The 24,189-nt window shown below is 38.6% G+C and overlaps 1 protein-coding gene across 1 annotated transcript in view; it reads left to right on the top strand.

Moving 5' to 3' along the window:
• Window positions 1–24,189, top strand: part of LOC103813070 (protein tyrosine phosphatase receptor type N2) — a 104,571-nt gene that overhangs the window by 47,298 nt on the left and 33,084 nt on the right. Inside the window, exons 6-7 of the mRNA XM_050970455.1 lie at window positions 5,331–5,404; window positions 13,559–13,636. Of these exons, the coding sequence (XP_050826412.1) occupies window positions 5,331–5,404; window positions 13,559–13,636 (152 nt within the window). The remainder of the gene's footprint in view (window positions 1–5,330; window positions 5,405–13,558; window positions 13,637–24,189) is intronic.

Raw genomic sequence — 24,189 nt, 5'->3', positions numbered from 1 at the left:
ATGTTATAGATGTTTAAACTACTTACTACTTTGTTGATGGGTGGAAATTATGGCATGGAGTTTAAACAATATTAAATTTTGATAAGGTGGTGGTTATTTTAGACTCTAAGATTAGACTGAGATGAGAAGGCCCAGTTTGCCCACTTTTTTTTTAACTGTGTTAGACTTTAAAACTATAGCAAAAAAGCCATAGATTTGCTTCATAATGTATGAAGAAGCAAACCTGATATGCTTTTGATATTCTACAGAGCTGTTATGCTACATTCAGTGTATTCTCACAGAATAATACCATGTTAGTGTTTCCTTACCCCTTTCATATTCATAATCACCTTGACAAGGTAGAACAAGATTGCCAATTCACATAGAGGATTTCCTCATAGAAAGGCTTCAAAGAAGCTTTAATATGTTGTATTTGCTTTCTGTTTTTCTTTCTGAACCAGTCTTGAAGTAATACAATATTATTTTTACTGATTATATAACTGATCTCATTTTTATCACAATTTTATCATAGCTTACTCTTGCACCTAACTTTTCTATTTTCTATACAAACAGCTTTTAAAAGACTTGATAGCAGAACACCTTGACACTACACTTAACTAAGTACTAGTTTAAAAAATACTAACAATTCAAGTTTCCTGGACCTTCTAGATTAACAAAACTGTATCCTTTTATCCAATCAAGAAGCAGATTGCTATAATTTAGGGCACATGGTGTTTATATTTAGTGCTATAATCTAGTGATGCCTATTTTGTTTATGAATACATGAGCAGCTCCAAAAAAGCTTTCCAATTTTTTTTTCCTCTTTTTGCATCTCTGAAAAGTGAACCCATCTCAACAGAGTCAATACTGAATGTTTTCATTTATGTACACCATTAATATATACAGGTATTTTAAACATCTGGCAAACAACTTTGTGCAGTGAACATCTATCAAAAACTGTCCACCATAGCCATATCCATGGGCTGTGGTGTATATTTAAGCAACCTGGTTATCTCTGTGCTTTGCCTTTCCTCTAAAGGAGAGCAAAGCTTTTAGGGGCAGAACCTGCACCCAGATCTGAGCCTTGTTTGCCTTAAGGGCACAGCCTGGGGCTGTGCACCAGAGATGGGAACACTTGAGCAGAGGGTTTGTGCATTATCCATGTTATGAATACATGTGCAAATAGTGCTCTGAAATGAAAGAACTCAAGCAGTTCAGAGCAAAGAAAAGTTCCATTTTCTGCAGATCATCTATAGGCAAAATAATGATAATCAGCAGATTATGATTCTTTGTAGTCTTCAGTCTGCACCACTTTCATTTCTCAGTAGTTCTTCACTTTCTTAATTCAGTGGAGCCTGTGTAGTGCTTTGTATTTTAAAAAAATCCCAAAAATCAGTCTAAATCTAGAAGGAAGAAAATGATGATCCAGGCAGGATGTGCCAGGTTGATTGTTCTAAGATTTGCCTTATTCTGTGATGCCTGGATTCAGACAACCCAAATTTGCCCATATTCCTCTTTTTTTCAACCTTATGCTGGTTGATTCTGTTCCTTCAGAAGTATCTGATTAAAAGGAAACAAAAGGCACAGGGAAAATGTGAGTCTTACAAGTTTTCAATCTCCATCTAACAACAAAAATAATCTTCATTAAGTTGCAGGGCCACTGTGAGAAGAAAAAGATTGAGAGAAGTAAAAGATTGAGGTGACATATTACTGTAGTATTGGTCAACATGAATTATTAATAATTAAAAATAATTATTCAGATAATAATTCAGATAGTAATGACATTTTATGCTCGACTAAGTCATTCAAGCAAAGGAATCCAGTTGTTTGAGATGCCCAAAGTACTCAAGGTAGCCAGGCAGAACTAGTAGGTGTAACACCAGCTCTGTGGGAGACTTGTGACTGTCCTGCCTGCTAGCCAAGTGTCTTTAGGACTCTCAGATATCAGTGGAAACCTACACTGAGGCATTGAAACCAAGTTTCTGGGCATGGGTCTGTGAGATTGTAGATCAGGATGCCTGAATTGAAGTGTCTCCATGTGAGCCAGGTGTCAGAGCCCCTGAGGAGCCAGTGAGGAGCCAGTCACTGCAGTGACATCAGGAGAGCTGTGCAATGGCCACAGCTGGTATTTGGTTTATAGTGAAATTAATAGCTTTGGGATGCCACTGTGTATCCTGTGTGAGCTTCAGATGCTGGTCTAATTGGGTAAAAATCTTGGGGGCCTCTGTCCTGTCTGTTTTCCTTGTGCAATGTCTCATCTACCCTACAGTTTCTCAAACAGTCCATGTTCTAGTTTACAACCTAAATCAAGCTCCATTAAGCACTTCACATGAATATATCTATGAGTAGACGCCAAAACATAGCTTTTACAGTCTGTAAATTGAGATTTATTTACTGCAAACTCATGTGTGTTTGCTTATATCATGTCCTTGATGCTCTATCCTGTATATTTTATCATTTATATTTTACATGTATACAAAATCCAGCATAGTGCTGGGTTTCTCAGGAGCTACAGGTTAATATTAACCTTCTTATTTAGGAAGCCTCTCTCTGCCACATGTATCCATCTGTACATTTTGCTTTGCTTTCAGCTGTGGCTTGGCTGGAGCAATAGCAAATACAAAGCAGTTCAGCATTCAGCAGCAGCTATTGCAGATACTTAAAATGATGCTGAGTTGTAGCTTGGCCAGATTGCAGTAGCTAGTAACAGCATTTGTCTTTTCTCTCACTTCCTTATTACCACACCTCTCCTCTCCTATTTCTTCATTCATCTTTCTTTCTTGTTATTTAGGTTGAGCTTGTGTATCTTCCTTTTCTGACATACCTTCCTTACTTCTATTTCCTGCTTTTCCTGCTTCTCACATAATCAATATGCAGTTTGCCCCCCCAAAAAATGCTGTACATTCAGCATTTTCCCCATAGTTGCTCATTGTTAACATAACAATCTGGTGTCCATGGTATTCTGTGGGTTTTTTTTTTTTCTTTTCTTCTTCCCCTGCTTGTTTCAGAAGAGCTATTATGCCAGTTCCTAGAAGCTTTGAGGTGATAACAGGCATAGACAAGCACAATCTGTCCATTGTCAATATGAATGTTTGATGCTGCAACTGAAGCACACATGGGTGCAAACTCCTGATATATGCAGAAAAACGTGTCCAACCTTTTTTGTACACTTCCTTTTTCTAAGAGCAAATACAAACTCTCAACACCTTTTGACTAAGCCTTAACATGTTTTGCCCTCTAATAAACCCTCCAAGACTGCAAGATAATGACATAGCACACTAAATCAGAGGGTCTGGATAAAACTCTATGTTTTTTTAAAAAAAGGATCTGTAAGTTACCGATCTCACACCTGACTCTTATTGGAGAGTCACCCTGACATCTGTTTGCTAAGTACTGATGAATCACTGTCTGCTCTCTCTCCTTCATCCCTCTGAAAACATTTCACACGTTTCCTTTGGTGATTAGTTCAAACACTTTGGCTATTCAATGAACAGGGTTTATCCTGAGTGCTTGCTTAGCTTAAGGTATGTGAGATCACATTTACTGCATGTAACCTGTGTACCTCTTGCAAAGCCAGAAGGCTTCAAAGCTGCAATTCTTCAAGCACTCTGTGACATTGCTCATTGCAAAGCCTCCTATAAAAAACATTGGGTAGCCCAAGATCTCAGGTGTCAAAAGTTCTCATTTATGTTTTGGATTTTTTTGTGCAGTGGTGCCAAAGTGGGGTGGAAATGAATAATGTTCATGAACGTGTTCCCTTTCTTGTCTTCTTCATCCTCAAACCTTAGCAGGGAATGTAATTTTATGTGAATAGTAAAGAATATCTCTTCAGTTATTTGACATGACTTGTTCATCACTAATCTTATTCCAGGAGAAGATTGCTGACACTGTTGGGTGAGATTGAGTGACTGTAAACAACACTCTTACAAACATCCCTTTGTCTTGCTCATCTGCTGAGCTGCCATGGCATTGCTGTTGAATAAACCTAAGCAGAGCCCAAACTCTCTGTCTCTGCCTTCCTGTATGATCTCCAGAATGTTTGATAATTCATTTAATATTCCTCATGATTATAATAATGATTGGTACTTAACAGCCAACTTGGAATCCTGGTGTTGAGTGGCGTCTCAGGCCACTAGACAATGTGCTCTTACTTTGTCTATTTGAAAAATCAGTGGAAAGATCCTTAATCCTTTCAAAACATCACTCTCTGTGTTCAGCTGTAGAGGTTACAGAAAGGGCAGCTCCACAACCTCTTTCTACCATATTCTGTGCAGGGTAGGTTTCCTGAGAAATATAAATTGTGCTGGTAATTCTTATGTAGACTTAGACATCTCTAAAATTATCTGAGTGGGGTCTGGGCTTTCTTTCTTTCTTTAGTCAGTGGAAAGAAATGGCATTTCTTGAACACAATTTGGCCTGTTTGTGACAGCTAAATCAGGATAAAATGATTCATCACATAGAAATATTTCTTTTATCATAGCAGAAAGTGAGATTGGAAGAGATGCAGATATCTGCATTGTCTCTGCCTGAGTGCAGACAAATAAAACCCATCCATTATACGTGTTCTGATATAGAAATAATTTTTTTAATAAAGGGGACTAGAGTTTGGGGTGTACCAGCTTTAAATATAATTGAGCTAGCACCAGTAAAATTACAAGTTAAAAAGTGATAAAATAATTGTGGTGATGGACAAACAACAGGAGTGAGTCTCCTTTGTCCAGAACTGCTGTTTTCTTTACTGGTGTCTGAGGTGTAAGATGCCTCCAGCTGTACTTTAGGTGAAATTGTTTGCATTTTCTCTCTCCTGTGATCATCTCCAAGTCAGGTTGTCTCCCCACATCACTAGTGGAACACCATACAGCACTGGTCTTTGACCAGGACACCTTAATTTACTGTCCAGCTCCATGTCCTGTACCTCCATGTCCCTGCTCATCATATTTTAGAGAAGCCAGGTGGACAAAGTCCCATCAGCTTCCCTCTTCCATGACCCTGCAAACACCGGAATGTTTGTTATAATACTGGGGGTTTTAGTGATTTGCCTGGTTCAAATCTTAAACTCCCTGAACAGAAGAGATTCTCTTTTTTCTTCTGAGTGGTTGTAGCACATCACAGTGCATCTCATGAAGGCAGGCTTTGTGATACTGAGCCTCTGCAATACCCCATTGTTCCATGCCTGAGTCAGGCTGTGATGCTGTGGCTGTATCAACCCTATAGCTAGGCTGGGAGTCAGAAGGAAATATCCTTGCTGATATTTTCCTGTCTTGGAAAATTAATCTGACTTTGAATTGTCTAACACAAAATGGGTAGAATACTGATATAGAAACTTTCTCCTCTTGTTTTCTCCTTTGCAGATGACCATTCCAGGATATGTCTGAAAGGTGAAAGTAGCCACGACAATTCAGACTACATCAACGCCAGTCCCATTGTAAGTATGGTAACCTATGAGAAGTATTCCAAATAGTTGATCCTTGCCATTCCTTGTTGTCAAAATAGGGTCACTCTAGGCACCTCACTGCTAATCTCAGGTTGAGAGCACCCCACAACACTGGTGCTTCAGCCTGTCCTTTCAAATTGAAGAGAAATATATATGCATGCAATACCCTAAAAGTTTATTTACCAAGAAAAAGTCACTAGATAACCCTCGTTCTACCTTGTAATACTGTCAGTTTTTCTGTACTTGATATAAGATTTTATTAACTTACAGATTATAAAATTCAATGCTTTACTTTACTTGGAGCTTTTCCTTCTCCTGAGAGGTAAAAATAGCTTGTTCTTTTTTGCGTTGTCCTGCTAGCTACAGTAGGAGGAATGGCTTCTGTAGGCATGGAGAGCTAAGCCCCACAGACTTCTGAGCTTCTTCTGCATTAGGAAGTGACATTTCCTCTTACCTTTCTTACTCTGTTGACCTAGTGAAGCACAGTCTGGTGGTTCTGTAGCTCTCCTGGTTCTTCCATGAGCTTGCTGTTTGAAAAGAACAGGATCCCCTAGCCCCTTTACATTCATTTGAATGCAAAGTAGGTCAGTCCAGTTTTTGTGTACATATACTCCAGGGTTGCCCAACTGATGTTTGCCATGACAGTGTGAGCTGAATGGGAACCCTTATCTTGTCCATGAAATGTGATAGGGAAAATGGTCTCTATTTGCAGACACTGAACTGGTACAGTAATTGCAGTGGCATTGCCCTGTCATAGCATCTCAATGGAAGGGTCAGGATATCCAAGTGAAGGGGGGGAAAAGGCACTATGTCCTTGACCTTGTGGGACTGCTGGTATTGCAGTTGCTTTTTCTCACAGTTCTTATTCACATTAATTAGCCACCAAAAAGTTATTATCGGGCAACTGTGAGAAAGAGCTTAGGATGGAGAATAAGATCTCACTGCAGTGGGCTGTATTTGCCATTACTGGCTCATTTTCCTGGGGAGTATCACTCCCCCAGTTAAATAACTTTGTGTGGGCAAGGCAGCTGACAATTTGCAACAGCATGAAATTACAGGCTGCTTCCTTCCAATGTTGTTGACAATACTTTTTTCTTTAAAAAAACCCCAACAGCTACATAAAAAGTGTTCCCTGATCTTTGTTTCAGCAGAGTTCAAAGCTTCATTTCCTTCAACACATAAAAGTGCTTTATTCAAAGAGTTAAAAAACACACAGAATCCAAAAAACACCTTTGGGATATTTTTGTCTTTGGTTTAGGTTAGAGGGGAAACCAAAGCACCTGCATGTTGAGGGATTGCCAGTTTCCATTTCAGAGGAGAAGGGTGGATAGGCACAGATGAGAGTTTTTGGACTCCTTTTAGGTGTGTCTCTGACTGGGCCAAGTTCTGTCTGGCAGCAGGATCAGGGGATCACAGTAGGTCATGTTCCAAGGAATATCCATTCTGCTTGTAAGATCACACACAGAGGTCCAGCTCCAGGGCTTCAGTGCTCTGCCTGTGTCTTTGTCTTCAGGACCCAGCTGGTGAGTTATGTTTGGTCAAGCCTTCATCTGATAGTAGAAACTGAGAGGTTTTGTGGGAAGGACAGGAGTGGGAAGTGATAACTGGAAGTGAGATATTGCATTCTTGTAGGAGCTTGGTTGTAACTCACATGGCAACAGCGTGGTATCAAAGTGGAATTACAGCATCTGTAGACAGTGCTAAGTCGGGTTCAGTGTTGTCAGCAGTACAACTGCTGGGTTTTTACTGAAAACTGGGCTTCTGCAACCTGCCCAAAAGTCTGTGTAGACACAGCTCAACTAGTTTTAGTTCAGAATTTTGGCTGGAGAAGGGGGTAAATTCTTGCATGTGTGTATATGTCTGTTGCACTTGTAGTTTTGGATTATAGTGTAACTGTTTCTTTAATTACACTGATGAGTAAAGTATTAGATTAAGTAGTGTTGTAAGTGAAGAAACAGGACTGATATCCCACTGACAAAGCTGGGAAGAGGTTTGCTTTATCAGGATTCCCAAAGCTCATGCAAGCACAGGGTCCCTGCACCCACAGCTTAAGCTCTTGTGTTTTGACAAAGAGTTGTAATCTTGGCTTTCCATCCAGCTCTTAATAAGGGTCCTTCTGCAGGGTTAGAACATATTTCTTTTTTTGTTGTTTTCCCAGACTCAAGAGTTCTATTCAATACAACAAGTCACACTGATGAACCAAAAATTCTTATGGCTGTCTTTGTATCTCTTACAGAAATACTTATATGCCCAGAAATAAGTGGGTTCACAAGTGTTTCATTAGATTGGGATTAGTGCCCAGTAACTTGCATAGCCAAGAAAAACTGCCAAGAAAAAAATGTCAAGTTCATCTTCTTCTTGGTAGGATAGAGACCCTCCTGTGAGGAGAGAGTGCCACCGCTGACATTTGTGTAGACCTTCTATTCCAAGGAAAGAGATGCTCCAGTTAGTTGCATGAGTTTGCTGCACTAAGCCAGTAGTCATTTGGCTGTTTTGAAAGCAATAGATCCAAATGTGTTTCCTGGAGGTGATACAGTGGGGGGCTGATAGGAGGAAATCCCTACTTTGCAAGCCCATGGTCTGGAAGGATTCCCTGCAAACTGCTGAATTTCGAGCCAAATTAAATGTCCTGAGATTAGTGTAAACATATTTGTTAATCTGGTGTAGTTTTTGTATCATGAGGTTGAATATAGAAATGGCAGAGATATTCAGTCTCTGTTCTCCCCACTTCCCTACTGCAATGTCGAATTGGGCACTTGATTCTGCACTATTTACTGAGTTTATAGAGCTAGTGAAGCCTAAGTTGGACATATGTGCTGTTTCTACTGCTGTTTACTTGAGATCTTTCCTGGTAGCAGGCACACATTTAGTGAGTGTCCGTGACAGCACACAGTGCATGGGGAGTATCAATACAACTGCTTTCACTCACTCTTGCAAAAATCCTACCATTTCTTTCCTTCAGACTCTTTCAACTTAAATAACCTCAGTAATTGTCCTGTCAATGCAGTGATGCTCCTGGTGCATTTGCTCCTTGCAGAGCCTGGGTGAGGAGTGAGCACTGTTGTGAAATGGGCATTGACAGCACAGGATCAGTACAGGATGAACGGACTGGAAGAGCCTTTTTCCTCCCTGTGTGTGGGAGCTGTCTGGTGCAGGAAGAGTGTAAAATAAAGTAATTCTATTTGAGCTTCAGAGAGGGAGGCTGCCAGTCCCATACATGTTGCTGGGTATCTCCAGCCTCTGGGTCAGTGGTCCAGTCTCCAGCTGGGGCTCACTCAACCTTCACTGAAGTCTAAATGAGTGCAGCAGCACACCGTAAAAAAATCCCCGTGCTAGACAATGAGTTGGCCACCTGCCCACATGTTTCCTCCTTTGAAAAAATGCTGCCCCTCCTCAATACCTCAACACTTCACAGTAGGACGTGAAAACTGGGGTTATATTGGTGGCCCCACTGCAGCTGGGTGAAGAGAATCAGGAAAGATTTAGTCCAAATTCTTCCCATATGTCTTTTATTTCGCTGTAGCATGAGGCCAGGCAAAATGAGTCCTTGGGATAAATTTGCAGGGTAAAAGTGAGGTAGAAATCTGTTTCCCTCCTCTCTGAAATAACATAAAGTGCTATGATAATAACTCTGGTATCGGCAGCTGAATGAAAGGCTTGCAATTACAGCACAAGGAGACCCTGACTGTGCAGAATAAAACTGTGATAATTACTTCTGTCATATTTGTACTTAGTCCTCATTAAATTTCAGGAAAATCATCCAGTAGTAAATAATGTGCAATCTTTGCTTTTAAATCAGAGGTCATGAAAGTAAATGGGAAATTCTGTTTTTCCTCATAGGGTGTCTGAGAGAGAAAAAAATCCCATCAACTACATTTAAAAACTCAGTTTGCTTATTATTGAAGACACCAGACTGAGGAATGTCATTAGCATGACAGTTTGTTCAAATACAGCATACAAATTTCATCAGCAAGAATAGACTCTGAAATTCATAATGGCATAGGCAACCAGATTTGCTTCTTTCATTCCATTAGGGGCTTAAAAGGAAGGATTTAAAAAATTGTTTTAAATTTTAATTCAAACACGAAGATGAGGACTAGTCTACCTTTTTAATTTTAATGCTGAGGTGAATGATTACAAAGTTCATCTGCATTTGGTGGATATGCTTTTTTTTTGCAAAAACAAATACACTTCTTCTTTAAAGACTGTCTATACTTTTTGTAATAAATATATGCATGGAAGTAGATTTTCTTGGTGTTGTAAACACATTAAGTCTGGAAACCACACAGAAGTTTGAATCCATACAAATTTTTAAGGTGTTAATCAGATTTTGACTACCTTTCTGTTATATTCAGTCTACTCTGGATTTCATTCTGATCTCATGATTCAGGAATATTTCAGATGGACTCAAGGGCTTTAAATGAAGGTAAATATGGTGTGACTGAGACCAAATCTCACCCAGCATCCTTCTCTGTGGAAAGTAAAGATCTGACAAGCTAAAAGGGAAGGAATTCATCAGCATTATCATTTACATGAAATTTCAAAATGGCCATTGATGCCTATTGACACTTTTGCTTCAGTTTGCAATTTTACAAGACTGCTTAACAAGAATCTACATGTACCACTCTCAAGGATTTACTTCTACAATGTATTGATTTTTCTGTACTTCATCAGCATTATCAGTGAAATCGTGCAGCAGCACAATCTCTATCAAAAACTCAACAAAATTCAGCAGTCTCAAGGGAATTCCTGCAAAGTCTTCGAACAAGGCAGCTGGATAATAGAACTCTTGAGGGAAGAATCAGCTTTTATTGTGCAGTAAAGCAAAGGTAGAATCCTGGTCTGATGTTAACAAGATGCAGCCAGTTGTGATAATGTTCTTCATGCATTTTCCTACTTTAGGGTACTGTAAGTCAATTTATGCTACAAAGTCCTGTAGGAAAACACAAGTTGTGCCACTGAAGGTTTCTCTAGTTTTTTCCTTTCCAAGAAGAAATCTCAGTGCTCCTCATTTTTCTTTTCCTTCACTTTTGATACTGGTAGTGATGGAAGTCAGTACAATGAATTGCATGGCCCGTTATAGTAATCCTTGACCCCTAATATAAAATCATGGAAAAATAGATTGAAACTTTATCACCAGACTTGCCTTTGCTGTGCTGCAGCAGAAAATGAGAATTCCACCATAGCAGAACAGTTGTAATAATTGTAGGTTTTTCTTTCCAACAATGGCCCTTCGATCCCATTCTGATGTAAGCCTTGTGAACTTGGAGCTTTAAGGGGGAAATAGAGGGAAAAATCGTGTTCTTTTTGAAAAATTACTGTTAGGGTGATTTCTGAAGGTTGTTCTGATGTAAAATGTTAGCAAACAATCAATTTTTGTTTTAATACTTGATTGTATGGAGTCTGGAGTTCTCCATTCTTCTCTGGAGAATACATTTTCTATTTTATTTTCATGAAGTGAGAAATCTGAGGGATCCTTGAAAGAAGATAATGACTACTGACATTAAAAAAAAGCCTTTTACTGGATCCTTGATTAGTTAGTTTGAAACCCATTACTGACTTTATTTCTTTATTCAAACTTCTGTTAACTGTGATAGATTAAGATGCCCTCAGTGTTCTTGCTGACCTTGAGAGAATAAAAAAGAACAAAGCAAAAACATTCAAGAACTGTCCCTTGCCATCATCTACTCATATGAAATTGAATGTGACCAGTCTAGGGATTCTTCACACTTTTTTTGAAATACATGGTCTTTTAAACACTGCATGTAATACAAAATTGATGAAACCAGGAATTTCATTTAATTAGTTTAAACTTTGCACTTATTTTTGTTCAGTTAAAGATCATTTAATAGTATGATAGCATTTTCTGCCATTTTCTATTTGCTCCAAGCAAGAAGAGTTTCTGCTCATAATTGTTTTTTTGTGCAACACAATGTGCTTGGAATGTAATAATTGTAATTGTCTTTTGAATTATTGTTAAACTGCTGATATACTTCAGCACTCTGTGCTTATTGTAATGTTTGCCACGTTCCAACAGCACCTTTGTGACAGAGGTTGATTAATGCTGAAATGCCAAGATTGGCCTATTCCTGATTTATCAGCTGAATGTTGAAATGTATTTCCTTCATGGCAACACTATTTGCATCATCTTTGATTTCTTCTGCCTTTGTTTTCTGGCATATCTACATTTGAAAAAAAAAATCATTTAGGAAAAATTCAAAGTAAATTATATTTTTTCTAAAGTTTGGTGTATTTACTGTTGGTTGCATTTCCAAACCAAGCTCTAGCCTGTGGAGAAGTGACATCATTTTTGAGTGGATGCAGCCCACAGGAATTTCCAACAGGAGTAGCACATCCTCCTCGGTGTAGGTCAATTTTTCTAAGTTAAGATTTTTAGTTCAAGCATAGGAAATCATTTAACCATAAATTTAAATCTTGTAGATCTTTGGGATTCAAGACAAAACAACAGCAAATCATTGCAACTGTAATGGAGAATAAATAAACCCCCTGCTTTTAAGCTTGACTTTGCTTGATCACATTTGCTGTTGTTTTCAGCTGTGTTTAGTTCAGTGTCTCAATTCTTGCAAAACAAAACAAAGCAAAATAAAACAAAATCAAAAGAAAAGTTTCCCCTTTTGAAATTTGTCCTAAGGGCTTTTTTGTTAACACTGATTTCTGAAGAAAGCTAGTTTTCCTTGGTCTCAAAATACCCACAACAGTAAATGTCCTGCTATCAGAATTGCTTCTGTCAAAAGGCAAAGAAAGCAAGGTTGAAATTTTTTTGTGATCAGTTGCTTGTTGGGAAGCTTTATTTGCTGATAAGAGAAGCATCCCAATGAAACTTGGAATAAAATGATGCTATTATAGACATCCTGGTTGAGGGTTTTTTTGTAACTATGGTGGTGAATCAGAAGTAAACTTTTAGTCTAAATTGATTCAGTGACTTTTACCTGTGTTGTGTTGTCATGGAGAATTTTAATATTAAGTCCAGCTTAATTATACATCAGAAAATTAGAAACATAAAAGTTTTCTCTTCCTTTTTGCAACATTCATCATATTGTTGTTTTGTTAGAATAACTTACATCTGTTCTTTTATGGCTCTTCCCTCTTTTATGTTGCACATAATTATGAGGTGCCTTTTTTACGCTGACATGTACCATCACTGAAGATTTTGATAGGCTATGAATTAATTCAGGAGATGCCTTTTAATGCAAATGTGACTCACATTCATTCTTATTCAGATCTTAACTTATAGGACAGAAGTGTGTCTTGAAACAAATTCTGCCTTCAGCTACATGGGTATAAGTTAACACTCACCGATTTCAGTGTCACTGAGTCACACCCACAAATCTCAGAGCTGAAATGGGTCTCTTTTCTTTATGTTCAAAGTTTTGTCCTGCCCAGTTCAGGGTTAGAATGAGTTTGTTTGTTTTTTAATCCTATCAGCAGATCTTCTTTTTCAGCAGAATGGGTCCTAAGATTTAGAACCAAGAAAACCACCTATCAGTTCGCAAACATTCATTGTAACACACTAATCCTATTTACTCCTGATGGCTTTGTTTCTTAGATTCTTTATTTTTTATGCTCAGTGAATTTTCTGCTCCTTGAATTAAACATAATAATTAAGGTCTTTAAGCAGAACTTCCTCCATTGAAGCCTAATCCATGCATTTAGATAAATCAGCTAACCAGAAAAAGCCAGAAACTGAATTTGTTTCCCAATTTTGCTGGTTTTTAGTTACATGTGCCCTTGACTGGCATGGTGGAAATGGAGAACATATTTAGATGTGGGGAGCATTCTTAACATTCAGTGTAGAAAAATGTTTCAAAAGGCTCCTAGGTTGCTATGAAACCTCAAGTACTGATCTCAAATAAATGCCTTTGTCAGCCACCATAAATGATCTTTCTCTGCATATTGAGGACATGGGACATTGCTCATCACATGTGTCTGGTGTCATCAGTCTTTTGGGGGAGAACTTCTCCTCTGAGCTTACAAATAGAAATAAAACACATTGCTTGCCAATAAAGGGTGGAGGGGCATGAAGTCCTTCAGGAAGTCCCTTGTTCTGCCCTCTCATACTTTGTCTCCTACACTACAAGGGATTTCCTTTAAATAAATCCAGTCTGTTCTTCTTGCTTGTTCCAGATGGACCATGACCCCCGAAACCCTGCATATATTGCCACCCAGGGCCCTCTCCCTGCTACTGTTGCTGACTTCTGGCAGGTAAGTTAAACATCTTTTTGAAAACTGAATTTATGTCACAAGTTTTTCTGTGCTTCTTGAAATGTAATTTGTATAAAGGTATATTGTGCTTGAGCCACTGTAGGTGGAATAACCTTAAATCAAATGCCTTTATAAAATCTAGTACATGGATATTCAAGCCATTTATGTGTAATACAAACCCTGCTAAGGAATGGTTTATCTGAAAATTATGCTGAGAACCTCTGGGCAGGGTATTCATATTTTAGTGCCTGGTCTCTGTAACTAAATTACTGCCAAGGATTCAGTGATTTTCAAAAGGCCTGAAGAGTGTAGCCACATTTCATTGTCATTCTCCAGATCAGAAAGGACCTAACACCAAGTACCATGAATTTTCTATTGAAATCTGTTCTACACATGTCCCAGTTCTCCAATATGCTTCAATCCTGATGCATTTCCCCTTCTACTGGCAGTTAGGGTCCAGCTGCATAAATTTAAGTAGGGGCAGAATTCTTTGCTGGACTGGGACTAAATGGAGTAATTATTGATGCACAGTCAGGAGCTTACTTTGCATGCAGGTGTTTTAGTGCTGGTGCAGCTCTCAGGTTTGGACGAGCACACATTGCCAAGGTAGATGTGTGTGATGGTGTGATGGATACGAGTGTTAGATATTCCTCTGGAAGTGCAGAACTGTGTCTGAAAGTTTACAGAAGCTGCCTGGGGAGAAGGCCAACTGGGGCTTATTATCAGCATGAACATATGCTTTTATTTTTTTGTTTTGCATTATGAATTTAGAAGTTTTTGTTCTGAAGATAAGAGACTGTCTGTGTGACAATTTCAGAAGTGTCATTGTATTTTAGGAGCTGGCATCTGTTGAAATCATCTCTTCATCTGCATCACTTGACCTATCCTTAGAAATTATTAACTGATCCCTATTGAAGACTCTTTTCATGTCACGATTTTTCTGATGAGTGATCAGGAGATTTTCAGAAAAGTTGTTGAATTTTGGGTGCGTGGATTTTGAAGTGCTCAGTCCAGGATATTCTGGGACTATTTTCTAGAAGGGCAGAGCAAATGCTTTCTGCTTGAAGTCAGGTGAGCTTTTGGTTTGGCTTAAATTTTCAAGTAGCTTGTGATTTTTGTCTTCACTATTTGGTAATTGGCTAGAATTGAGAAGGCTGATCTTTTTTGCTTGGCACATGAGTTCATTCTAACAGGCATGATACTTGAAAATGTATTTGTTAAGTTACACATGCAAAATCCAATAGTATGTTAGCTATTTTTAATGACATTTTATGATTTCTATGGCCCAGGTTTTTAATTGTTTATTTTTTTCATATTTGTACATCTACACTGTGTGTTCTTTGACCTGTAAATGCCCCTTTACACGTTGAAGAATATATGTTCTCATTTTCAAATATGTTCTCATTTTTAAGAAGCCCACTTTGCGTAAGCATTGCAGAAATCAGAGTAAATCATACAAGCATAGTATGAAGGATATCTTTTGTTCTTCTCCCACATCACTTTGAAAAGTTAGGCACCCTGTTTGCATGGTCACAGAGACTACAACTTTGTTTCTTTGTTCTGTGGTGCAATCTTCTTCATTCTACTTCATACTTAAAAGATGTCTTTCTTTACTTTCTTTACTCATGCTATGTTGTGTGGTAGAATCTTCACTTTCCTTCTGCTCTTTTTGCTGTTTCTCTTCCAGTGTTCCATCACTGAAAGTTCACTCCAGCTCCCCACCAGATTTGCTGTAAACGTCTCCCTCCTCAAAAGCTGTTTGGGAGCCGTGGTTCAGCTTTGGTTTGAGTGTGGTTGTGTGCATTTCTGATGTGATGCTCTTTTACTATTTCTTCTGTTAGGTTCCATAGAAAAGGTGTTTTTTGACATTTATTTTGATGATGTCTGTCACTTCAACATAACAGTCTACCTATGCCAGTGTCCTGGTTTGGACCGTGACCCACTTTTCTTAAACTTCCTGCAGATCAGAATTCAATGTGCCAGTTCTTGTCCCAAACCTTTTACACAGCCCAGGGTATCAACCAGATATAATAGACAGGCCCAGAGAGATGAGCTCCTTGCAGAACACTGTACCCACAACCCCTGAAATGAAGAAGATCCAGTGTACAAGTCAAAAGCCATGGCTTGAACGTTTTGCAGTTTATGCCCAGTTGCAGGAGAAAAGTTAATTGCTATTTTCACCTAACTGTGCCTATTTTAATGTAAAGCATAGGAAACCTGAACTTGCTGTGGAAAATAGTCTTAACTGCTGTCAGGGCACAATCAGTTGATACTTACTTGAATTCAGTTTTCTGTAGTTTATGGTGCTTCCATGATGCTGCCACCAGGGATTGTTAAATGATTCAATTATTCATTCCTGATACATCTTCTCAGTGGTTCTCCTCCCTCTCCCTCCTCCACTTAATGCCAGCTGTTGCAGAGTTGCGTTGCTGTTTTCCCCTTTTTGTGCTCAGTGAAGCAGTTTTCTGACTGATAGTGAGAAGAGCGACTGACTCCAGAGAGATCTGGTACTGTTCTGCTGTTCCTTGTCTAAATGCACAATGTCATGCTTTAGCAAGTCAATCAGAAACTCTTGGAGCTTGACATCACCTTCCATGGCAATATTTACTGGATGTATTGCTTCCTATTTTTGCAGAGATTTGGCTGCTGAGACTCCCAGCAGTCTGGGTGCACAGTGGGCATCAGCCACTTCTTTGTGCCTTGGCTGAAAGGTTGCCCCAGCAAGAACCTGTTGTAATTGTTTCCACTCCTGAAGGCTTTTCAAGCTGACTTCTAGAAAACTCTTGTCTACAGAACATTTGCTTTCCTTGAAAGTGTAAGGCAACTTTCTTGGCATTCACAACACAGCTGATATCCACAATGAAATCCAAACTGCTTCTGATCTGTGCCCACTGTCTGCATTTCATGCTCTTATTCCAGATACAGTTTCTAAACCGTCTTTCTCTTAAGCTTTCATTATATTCTCCCACCAGTCAGTGACTACCTCTACAGTAGCAAGCAGTCTGGCCTGCTATGAATGGATTTGTGGAATGTCACAATACTTTGTTGGTTTTACCAAACACATAATTTAGTTTTGGGCAATCTTTTTTTCTAGTTTTACTGGCAGGCCCTTCTAAAACCTGTTATGTTGATCCAGTGCCCACTATTTTAGTGCAAGTGCTGTTAGACACTTAGCAAGCAAATTCCTATTTGCAGTATTCGAGTTGCCCAGATCCAAGCAAAGATCATAGTTAGCTCAGTGCCTTTGCTTTCTCAAAAGTAGGCAGAGATTTTTCATACAACATTAATGGTGCTTGGTCCAGGCTCATGTAGTTTAGCTTTTTTAGTAGAGGTGGGGGCTTAAGCTGTACCAAGAGAAGTATAGGTTGGATATTAGGAAAAAGTTTTCTATAGAAGAAAGGGTGATAAAGTTCTGGAATGGCCTGCCCAGGGAGGTGATGGAGTCACCATCCCTGGACGTGTTTAAAAAAAGCCTGGATGTGGCATTTGGTGCCATGATTTAGTTGAGGTGTTGGGGCTGGGTTGGACTCGATGATCTTTAAGGTCTCTTCCAACCCAGTGATTCTGTGAATTCTGTGTGATCCAAGCCTAGTACCACTATGGGATTGAGAGGCACCAGTTCCATTCATCTCACTAGTGACCACTTCTTGGAAGATTGTGTCTTTTTGGTAGGGTGAAGAGCAGGTATCATTCTTCTGTACCATTTAACTTGAGCCACTAGAGTTGGTCATCAGTCTCAGAATTTTCTGTAAAATTTTCTATTCATTTGGGTTTCCAAGTTGACCTGAGAGATCAGCTTGACAGAAGATTTTCTTTCAAAGGCAGGATGTTTGAGCTGGAGATGGTCCAGATGCCTGGATGCTGGTTATTTTCAAATGGTGTATGTGTTGTAAGAAAAATAATGATGAAAAGGCAATAGTCTTACACTGACTCTTCTAATGGCAAAAATTATTGGTTGTCTGTGTCCCTGTGGTTTACATCTCCAGCTCCTTAGATTCTTGGCATAGCTTCTCTAAGTCTGCAAGTGCCAAGTTAGTTCCAACTTTCCTGGCTTACCTATTTCTTTGAAAACTTTCTAGCCTGCAGGAGTTGTGTTGTCAGTCATCTCATTGATCTGTTTTGCCACAGGGCTTCTTAATCTGTCTGGATGCTCTGTGTTTGCAGCTCAAGCAGAGATTTCATCTCTACCCGCTTGTCATCTCTTGGACCACTCTGGAAATTTTCCAGCCACTACTTTAATTAATTTTGAAAAGCCTCCAGCTGATTTAAGTCGTCTTTTAATTTTATCTGGTCTTGTTTTCATCTTTTACCAATTACTATTTCTGAGAAATACATCCTTCATTGATTCTATTCTTGTTCAGTGGGAATTCCACCTCACAATTCCCTTTCTCGAAAACTGGATGTCTGTCCTCACGTGGTATTAATCCATTTTTACCTGAGTGGTTAAACAATTTGTCAGATCTGTGGGTTGTTTTCTTCTCAGCTGGAAAGAAAAGTCATCCTCAGGATAGGGTTTTGCTTTGATAGAGTTCCATTTTATTTACAAAGAAAGAACAGAGTTTTATTTCCTTGAACAAAGACAGAATCAAATAACAGTCAATAACTTGTATTTTCCCAACCTCATTCACCCAGTGTTTTACCCCCAACCTCTCTTTCAGCTTTTCTTCTACCAGGATCACAATGCTAGTTTGTTGAGCTGTGCTGGTGGTTTCTTTATTCCTTTTACACATTTATGCTGCTTATCAGGATTAATCATCTTGCCTTGATTAATGCTCTCTCTCTGCATTAAGCATATCAGTTTCTAGAGAAACTCATGGGTCCATATGCTTCGTGTTTCTCTTGGTTTTGATGATAACTTCTGTAATTTCAGTTATCAGGCTTCATAAAAGAGTTTGCTTGTTTCTTACATTTATCTTGAATGAAAGGTGATGATTTTGTCCAGCAGCTTCAGTGAGATTTCACTCAGCTCTTTCACATAGCGCTATTAAAATTCAACATCTCTTTGAACATAATTCAAAAGAAAGAGGATGTAGAACATTTCTGATCTATAACAAGTTTTCACAGCAGGAGTTCCATGTTGTGAATAATTCTGGAGGCATAAAATTTTATTATTTTCAGTATGTGCTGGGTTATAATTCCACAAAATATTTGACGTGAAGTACATGTCTTAACTTGCAAAGTATTCTAAGAAGCAAGGGATGATAATATGCAAGAAACTATTTCTAAGAGTTAAGATACTTAGAACCAACTGTACTTTCACAGAAAAATTTTTCTTAATTATTCTGGTTTTATAAATTGCATGTCTGCTAAGGTTCATCATCTCCTACATTTCTGGGGAAGCCATAAATTTTCTCTCTGAAAAATACCCCGTATCATGTCTTTCTTTCATAAGTCTACCCAAGTTTGCCCTTCTTTCAATCCCTCCTTCTTTTTGGAGGGAAGTGCATTTTCCCATTTTTTTATTTTACCACATGAAGTGAAATAGTGGGAGGGAGCAAGCACTTACTACCATGCTTTAGTTGCCTTGAAAAATGAAATAATATGTGACATACATGCTTCTGTAAGCATTTGTTGTGCTCCTGTGATGTCCTCCCTCCATGAAGAACATAATTAATAATTATCTGAACATTCTAGAAGTTCTGTAGAAGGGGTAGAGAAACATGATTTTCATCATTTTGCAAATGCTGGGTAAGGTACAGTGCACCTAAGTCACCTAGTGACCTGTCATGAGAGTAAGTTAAATACAGTCCACATTTGTAGTGGATACACTTGTAGTTTAGACCAGAAAACTCCATGAGTTTTGCCTAAACAGATCTGTAGCTCAGGCTAAATAGATCCCCCAATGCCTCAGTGTGGCAAGGATGGCAGTGCAGACTGAGCAGCTCCAAGTCAGACAGGAGGTGGAAGGCAGACTTAAAGTGCTGCCCCTTTGTGGTTGCTGTGCTCCTCTAGGAAGCCAGGAAAAGCTTCATCATCCTCCACATTCTGAGTCAAACCCATGTTTTTCCTTACCCCATCTTGTCCTCCTTACTTCCACTACTTGTCAGTACATGAAATGGTCTTGAAACTGGAAATCCTCTTCAGCCTTCTTGTTAATGCTGCCTGTCTCTTGCTGACAAACAGAGAGGGACCTCACTGGAGTGAAGGTTTGCACTGTGGTGGCTATAGTGACTGGGGAAACCTCATCTCTGTTCCCTTGATTATTTCTTTACTTTTATTGCCTGAATGTTAAATGTAAAGTGCAGAAGAGGTCCCAAGAGTAAAGCCCTAATATGAGCCAGGCAGTTCAACTGCCATTTGCTTTTTGTTGCCCCAGTCCTGCATTTCTGAATCTAAAACTTTTTACTTTTCTCTGCTCCTGTTCAGGAGTAAGTTACCAGCATCAGTCAGAAAAACTGACTGTTGGTTTTCTCCCAGATCACAATGGCATATTAAGAATTGATTCCTGAATCACAGTCTTGGGAACATGATAAATCTTTGCATGTCTAATGAGCAACACTTGCTTCTCTCTTCCAGTTTTGGAATTCAGCAAAAGAAATACAGAATACTGTCAGTTGACTGTTTCCTCTGTAAAAAGGATTAGCCATCAGAAGTCTCCAAGGGGCAAATCCCAGTAGTAGGAGACCATGTCCCCATAGCTGAATGGGTATTCCAGACAAATCAGTGTTCTAAGCCCATGGGCTGAGTAAGAACAACTGTACCAAACCCTTGTCTGCTCTAAATGCTGGTTTCTGTGCTCCCAGTTCAGCGCGTTTTGTGAGTGCTGAAATTAATTTACAGACTAAATTATTCTTCTGCATTTTGTTCTGTGCAGGCACAGTGCTCTCAAGCAGTTGTGATTCCCAAGTTTTATTTTCTTTGCCTGGAATGGGACTTCCTGCATGTCTAATCAGTTCTCACCTTCAGAAAGAAGAGCAGATGAAAACCAACAGAAAGCAATTCAATGTGTAAAATATGCATATTTTAATTTAATAAAGGAAAAACAGCAAGGGAGACATAGGCACAGAACAGTAGCCCCCAGAGCTCTAGTAACTTGTCAAGCCATGAGAAATAAATATAGCATTAGAAATTCCATAAGCATTCAGTGAAGGAGTCTGCTTTTACCACACTCCCTCTAATTATGGCTCTGGTTGGAGAATGTACTTAGAAATGGTCCCTTAAAATTTGTATCCCTTTATTGTTCAGTTTCCACATTTTCAGTACTGAAGGAAAAGCTAATTCCTGATGATTTTGGTGGATTTTTGCTCCTTTATGTGGTTTTGTAAGCAGTGCAACTCTAAACAGAGCTCATATTTAAATTATTTAACAATAAGGCTTGTTAGGACTCTTCTGAGAAAAATAAGAGCAGTTTATGTCTCTATGAGAAAGCAGAAAGAGGAATTATTGCAACACATACAGACATCTTGAATTTGCCTTTCCCTATGACTTCCAAACAAGTGTTGCTAAAACAGCAGGGGACACAATACAAGTGTGTATTTATATATGATCCTCTCTGAAGACATTTTACAGCTGCAGTCAGATACTTTTTTAATGACATACAGATTGTTGACCATTAAACTTCCAACCTATAGATTTGCTTAACTGGCACATACAGTTATGATTTTGCAAATGGCCATTCTTACCTTGCCAGATTTGGCCCATTTCATATTAAAATTATCTCGTTTGCAAACAAAATATTTCAGAAAAAAAGTTTGTATGACTTTCTGACTGGCATGCATTGTAAAGCTCTAGCTGGTAACAAAAATCTAAATTCAACCTAATTTTTTCCTTCAGTTAAAAGATCCTCATTTTTTTTTAAAGCTTGAAAGACATCACAGTTGAGTTAGTTATTTTCACAATATGTAATGGGATTAATGTTATCTGATGCAGCAAGGGTTAGCACCTTGCCTTGTTTTTTTAGGAGTCCTGTTTATTCACATTGAGTATTGATTATCCTCAGAAATTATTGGGTTCTCTTTGATTGTTCATCTCCTTTTCCAAGTCTTTGCATTCACCAGTTATACCAATTGTATGGGAAGCCTAAAAGACTGAAAAGATAAATTCTGTATTTTGCTGGAGGTCTCTCCCAGAGAGCAGCTGGTGTGATTTGCAGGTTATATTTAGTGAACTGGCTGGATTTAACTGATTATCCCATCTATTTTCTACTTTTAAATCATTGCATTTTAGAAACTTCTCCATTAAATGAAGAGTGTCTGGGCAGAGCTCCTATCTTGTCATTTCCCCATCACAAAAATGACAGAAATGGCTGAAAAAGGAGTTTGGGGAGAACCATTTATTATAAAGAGAAGCTTCAAAGTGATGAAGTGTCTCAAAAAGAAAAGGGGGTTCATATTAACCATTTTATTTACAAGCTAGTAAACAAGGACATTTTAAAGTATAAGCTATCAAAAACTGATGTTTTATCAGATTTATGGCATTGTTGTAACACTGGTTCTGCTATTTGTGACTGTTTTTCTCATTACATGAAAAACCAATTCTGTGCTCCTTTTCAAGTAATTCTTACTAAATATAATTCATCCCAAAGTGGAAGCCCTTTATATGGGGCTGGCAATGCTGGATAACCACAGCATGAGGTCTCTACACTTGGTGGATTTCATCAACAGGGAATTCTGAGGATCACAAATGCTCTGCTCATTTTGGCTTGCAGGATTCAGCCTTTAATTTGCAGCAAATGGAACAGGATGGAGTTATTCTTGTCCAAGAAGTATTCTGAGAATGATGCATCCAGCAGAACCTCATTGAAGACCATTAACATGTTACTCTCTAGGCCAACAGGCTGAAGGTGGACATGTCACACAAAATCAGGCAGTGTCCTCCCTTTCCAGCAAAGAATGCACTGCAGGCTCTGCAGTGAGCTCCTGTACAGATCTCAGGCTTTATTGCACCCATCCACAGGACTCCCTTCAACATTTCTTCTTCTCCTGGAAGTATTACCATGAATTACAACCATGAGCATGCCTGTGCTAATTGATTTAAATAAAATTAGTTTTATATATTGCAAATATATACGTGTGTGTATATTATATGATGTACATATATATATATAAATATATTTAGTTTTTGTAGAAGCTTAGAGTCTAAGGCTTAGTTTTGCTGGGCTCTAAATAAAAAGAAAAACCTGCCCTGAGGACCTGATGTCCTCTTTATTCTTCTGTCCCATTGTGCAAGCATGCAAAGTTCAGAAATATGTGAATTACTGCATATTTGAACTTCTTCCTCCATTCTCCAAGACCATTCTCAAATGTCCCTTTGGCACCCACAGGCTCTTCTTCAGAGGTTGTGCTGGGATTGTGCAGACCAGGTCTGGGCTACCTGTTCTTTCTTTCCCAAGACACATTCTTGGGGCCACTTTGTAGTTTATGGGTGTGCCTGGACACTGAGCACAGCCAAGTGTGAAGCCCTGGGAGATGCAGCATCTGAAAACCCCATCAATTACTTAAAGATGGGGGGCTAAACAGAAGACAGTGCAAAACTCTGTGAACTGCCTTTGACTCATCCTGCTTCCAAGATATTTGGAAATATGTGGTAATAAATATCAGGCTGATGGTTTAATATTTAAATTAGCAAGAAAACAATGGAAATGCTGTAGTCCTCCAGTCACAGGTGGTGAGCCTTAGTGAAAATCCCATCTCAATGGTAAGCACAGGAGATGCAGGGACAGTTGCTTGTTACAGGAATGAAGCCACTGGATTGTATTGCCTTCTTGATTTAGTAGATTTGACTTCTACTTTTCACACAATGACCTAAAAGAAATATTACACCCCAGAGTAACTTTGAAATTGTTTGTTTAAATTAACTTTCATTTGGATTTATGCTTAATGAAATCTTCAGAGATGCAGCCAGCCCCTCTCTAATGAAATGCTCTGTCTTTGAACCAATGAACAGGGTTGCCAAACTGTAAGGATTCCTCTCTAAATGAGTGGGCTTTTATAATGTTACACTTGGGTGGCACAAGCAGAGTGCTCGATGATTAGTTTATGGTCTAGATCATTGTATTTTTATTACACTCATAAAAACTGTGTTTCTCCTCATTTTCGTAATGGCTTCAATGAGCTTCTATACCTTCTAGAGGCACATTAAATCGTTATGTGATGAAAGTACTGATTTAGTGGGGCTAGTTTTAAAGTAAGATGCATGTTTTGAATTCTTATCTTAGTCTGATTGCTGGCTGAAAAAGGTGAAACTACTTTAGAATGAAAGAAATCTGTATCATCTTCCTTACATATAAAGAAGGTTTCCAGCTGTGGCCTGAAACAAATGTAGTACAAAAAAGAAGCAAATGATAAATATACATCTGTCTGTAAAGTGTCTATAATTTTAAAGTATGTTTAAATGGCTTTGTGGCATTGTGAGATTTTAAAGTGAGGTGGACGAAATTACGGACATTTTTATTTAAAAAACCTTTTTTAAGGTGTTAAAAGAAAAAAAAAGATTAAATTCCACTGTAATTTTTTTACCCCACTTCTTTTCAAAATGAAAAATAACCCTTTTCTGTGTAAACCCTAGATTCATTTCTCTAAATAATTCTAAGCTGGTTTTAAAAGTAGTTTTAA

This window comes from Serinus canaria, chromosome 2 (genome assembly GCF_022539315.1).
Source record: "Serinus canaria isolate serCan28SL12 chromosome 2, serCan2020, whole genome shotgun sequence".
In the NCBI taxonomy this organism is placed as follows: domain Eukaryota; kingdom Metazoa; phylum Chordata; class Aves; order Passeriformes; family Fringillidae; genus Serinus; species Serinus canaria.
The sequence above is the reverse complement of the archived record's forward strand: the minus strand, read 5'-3'. Positions and strand labels throughout refer to the sequence as shown.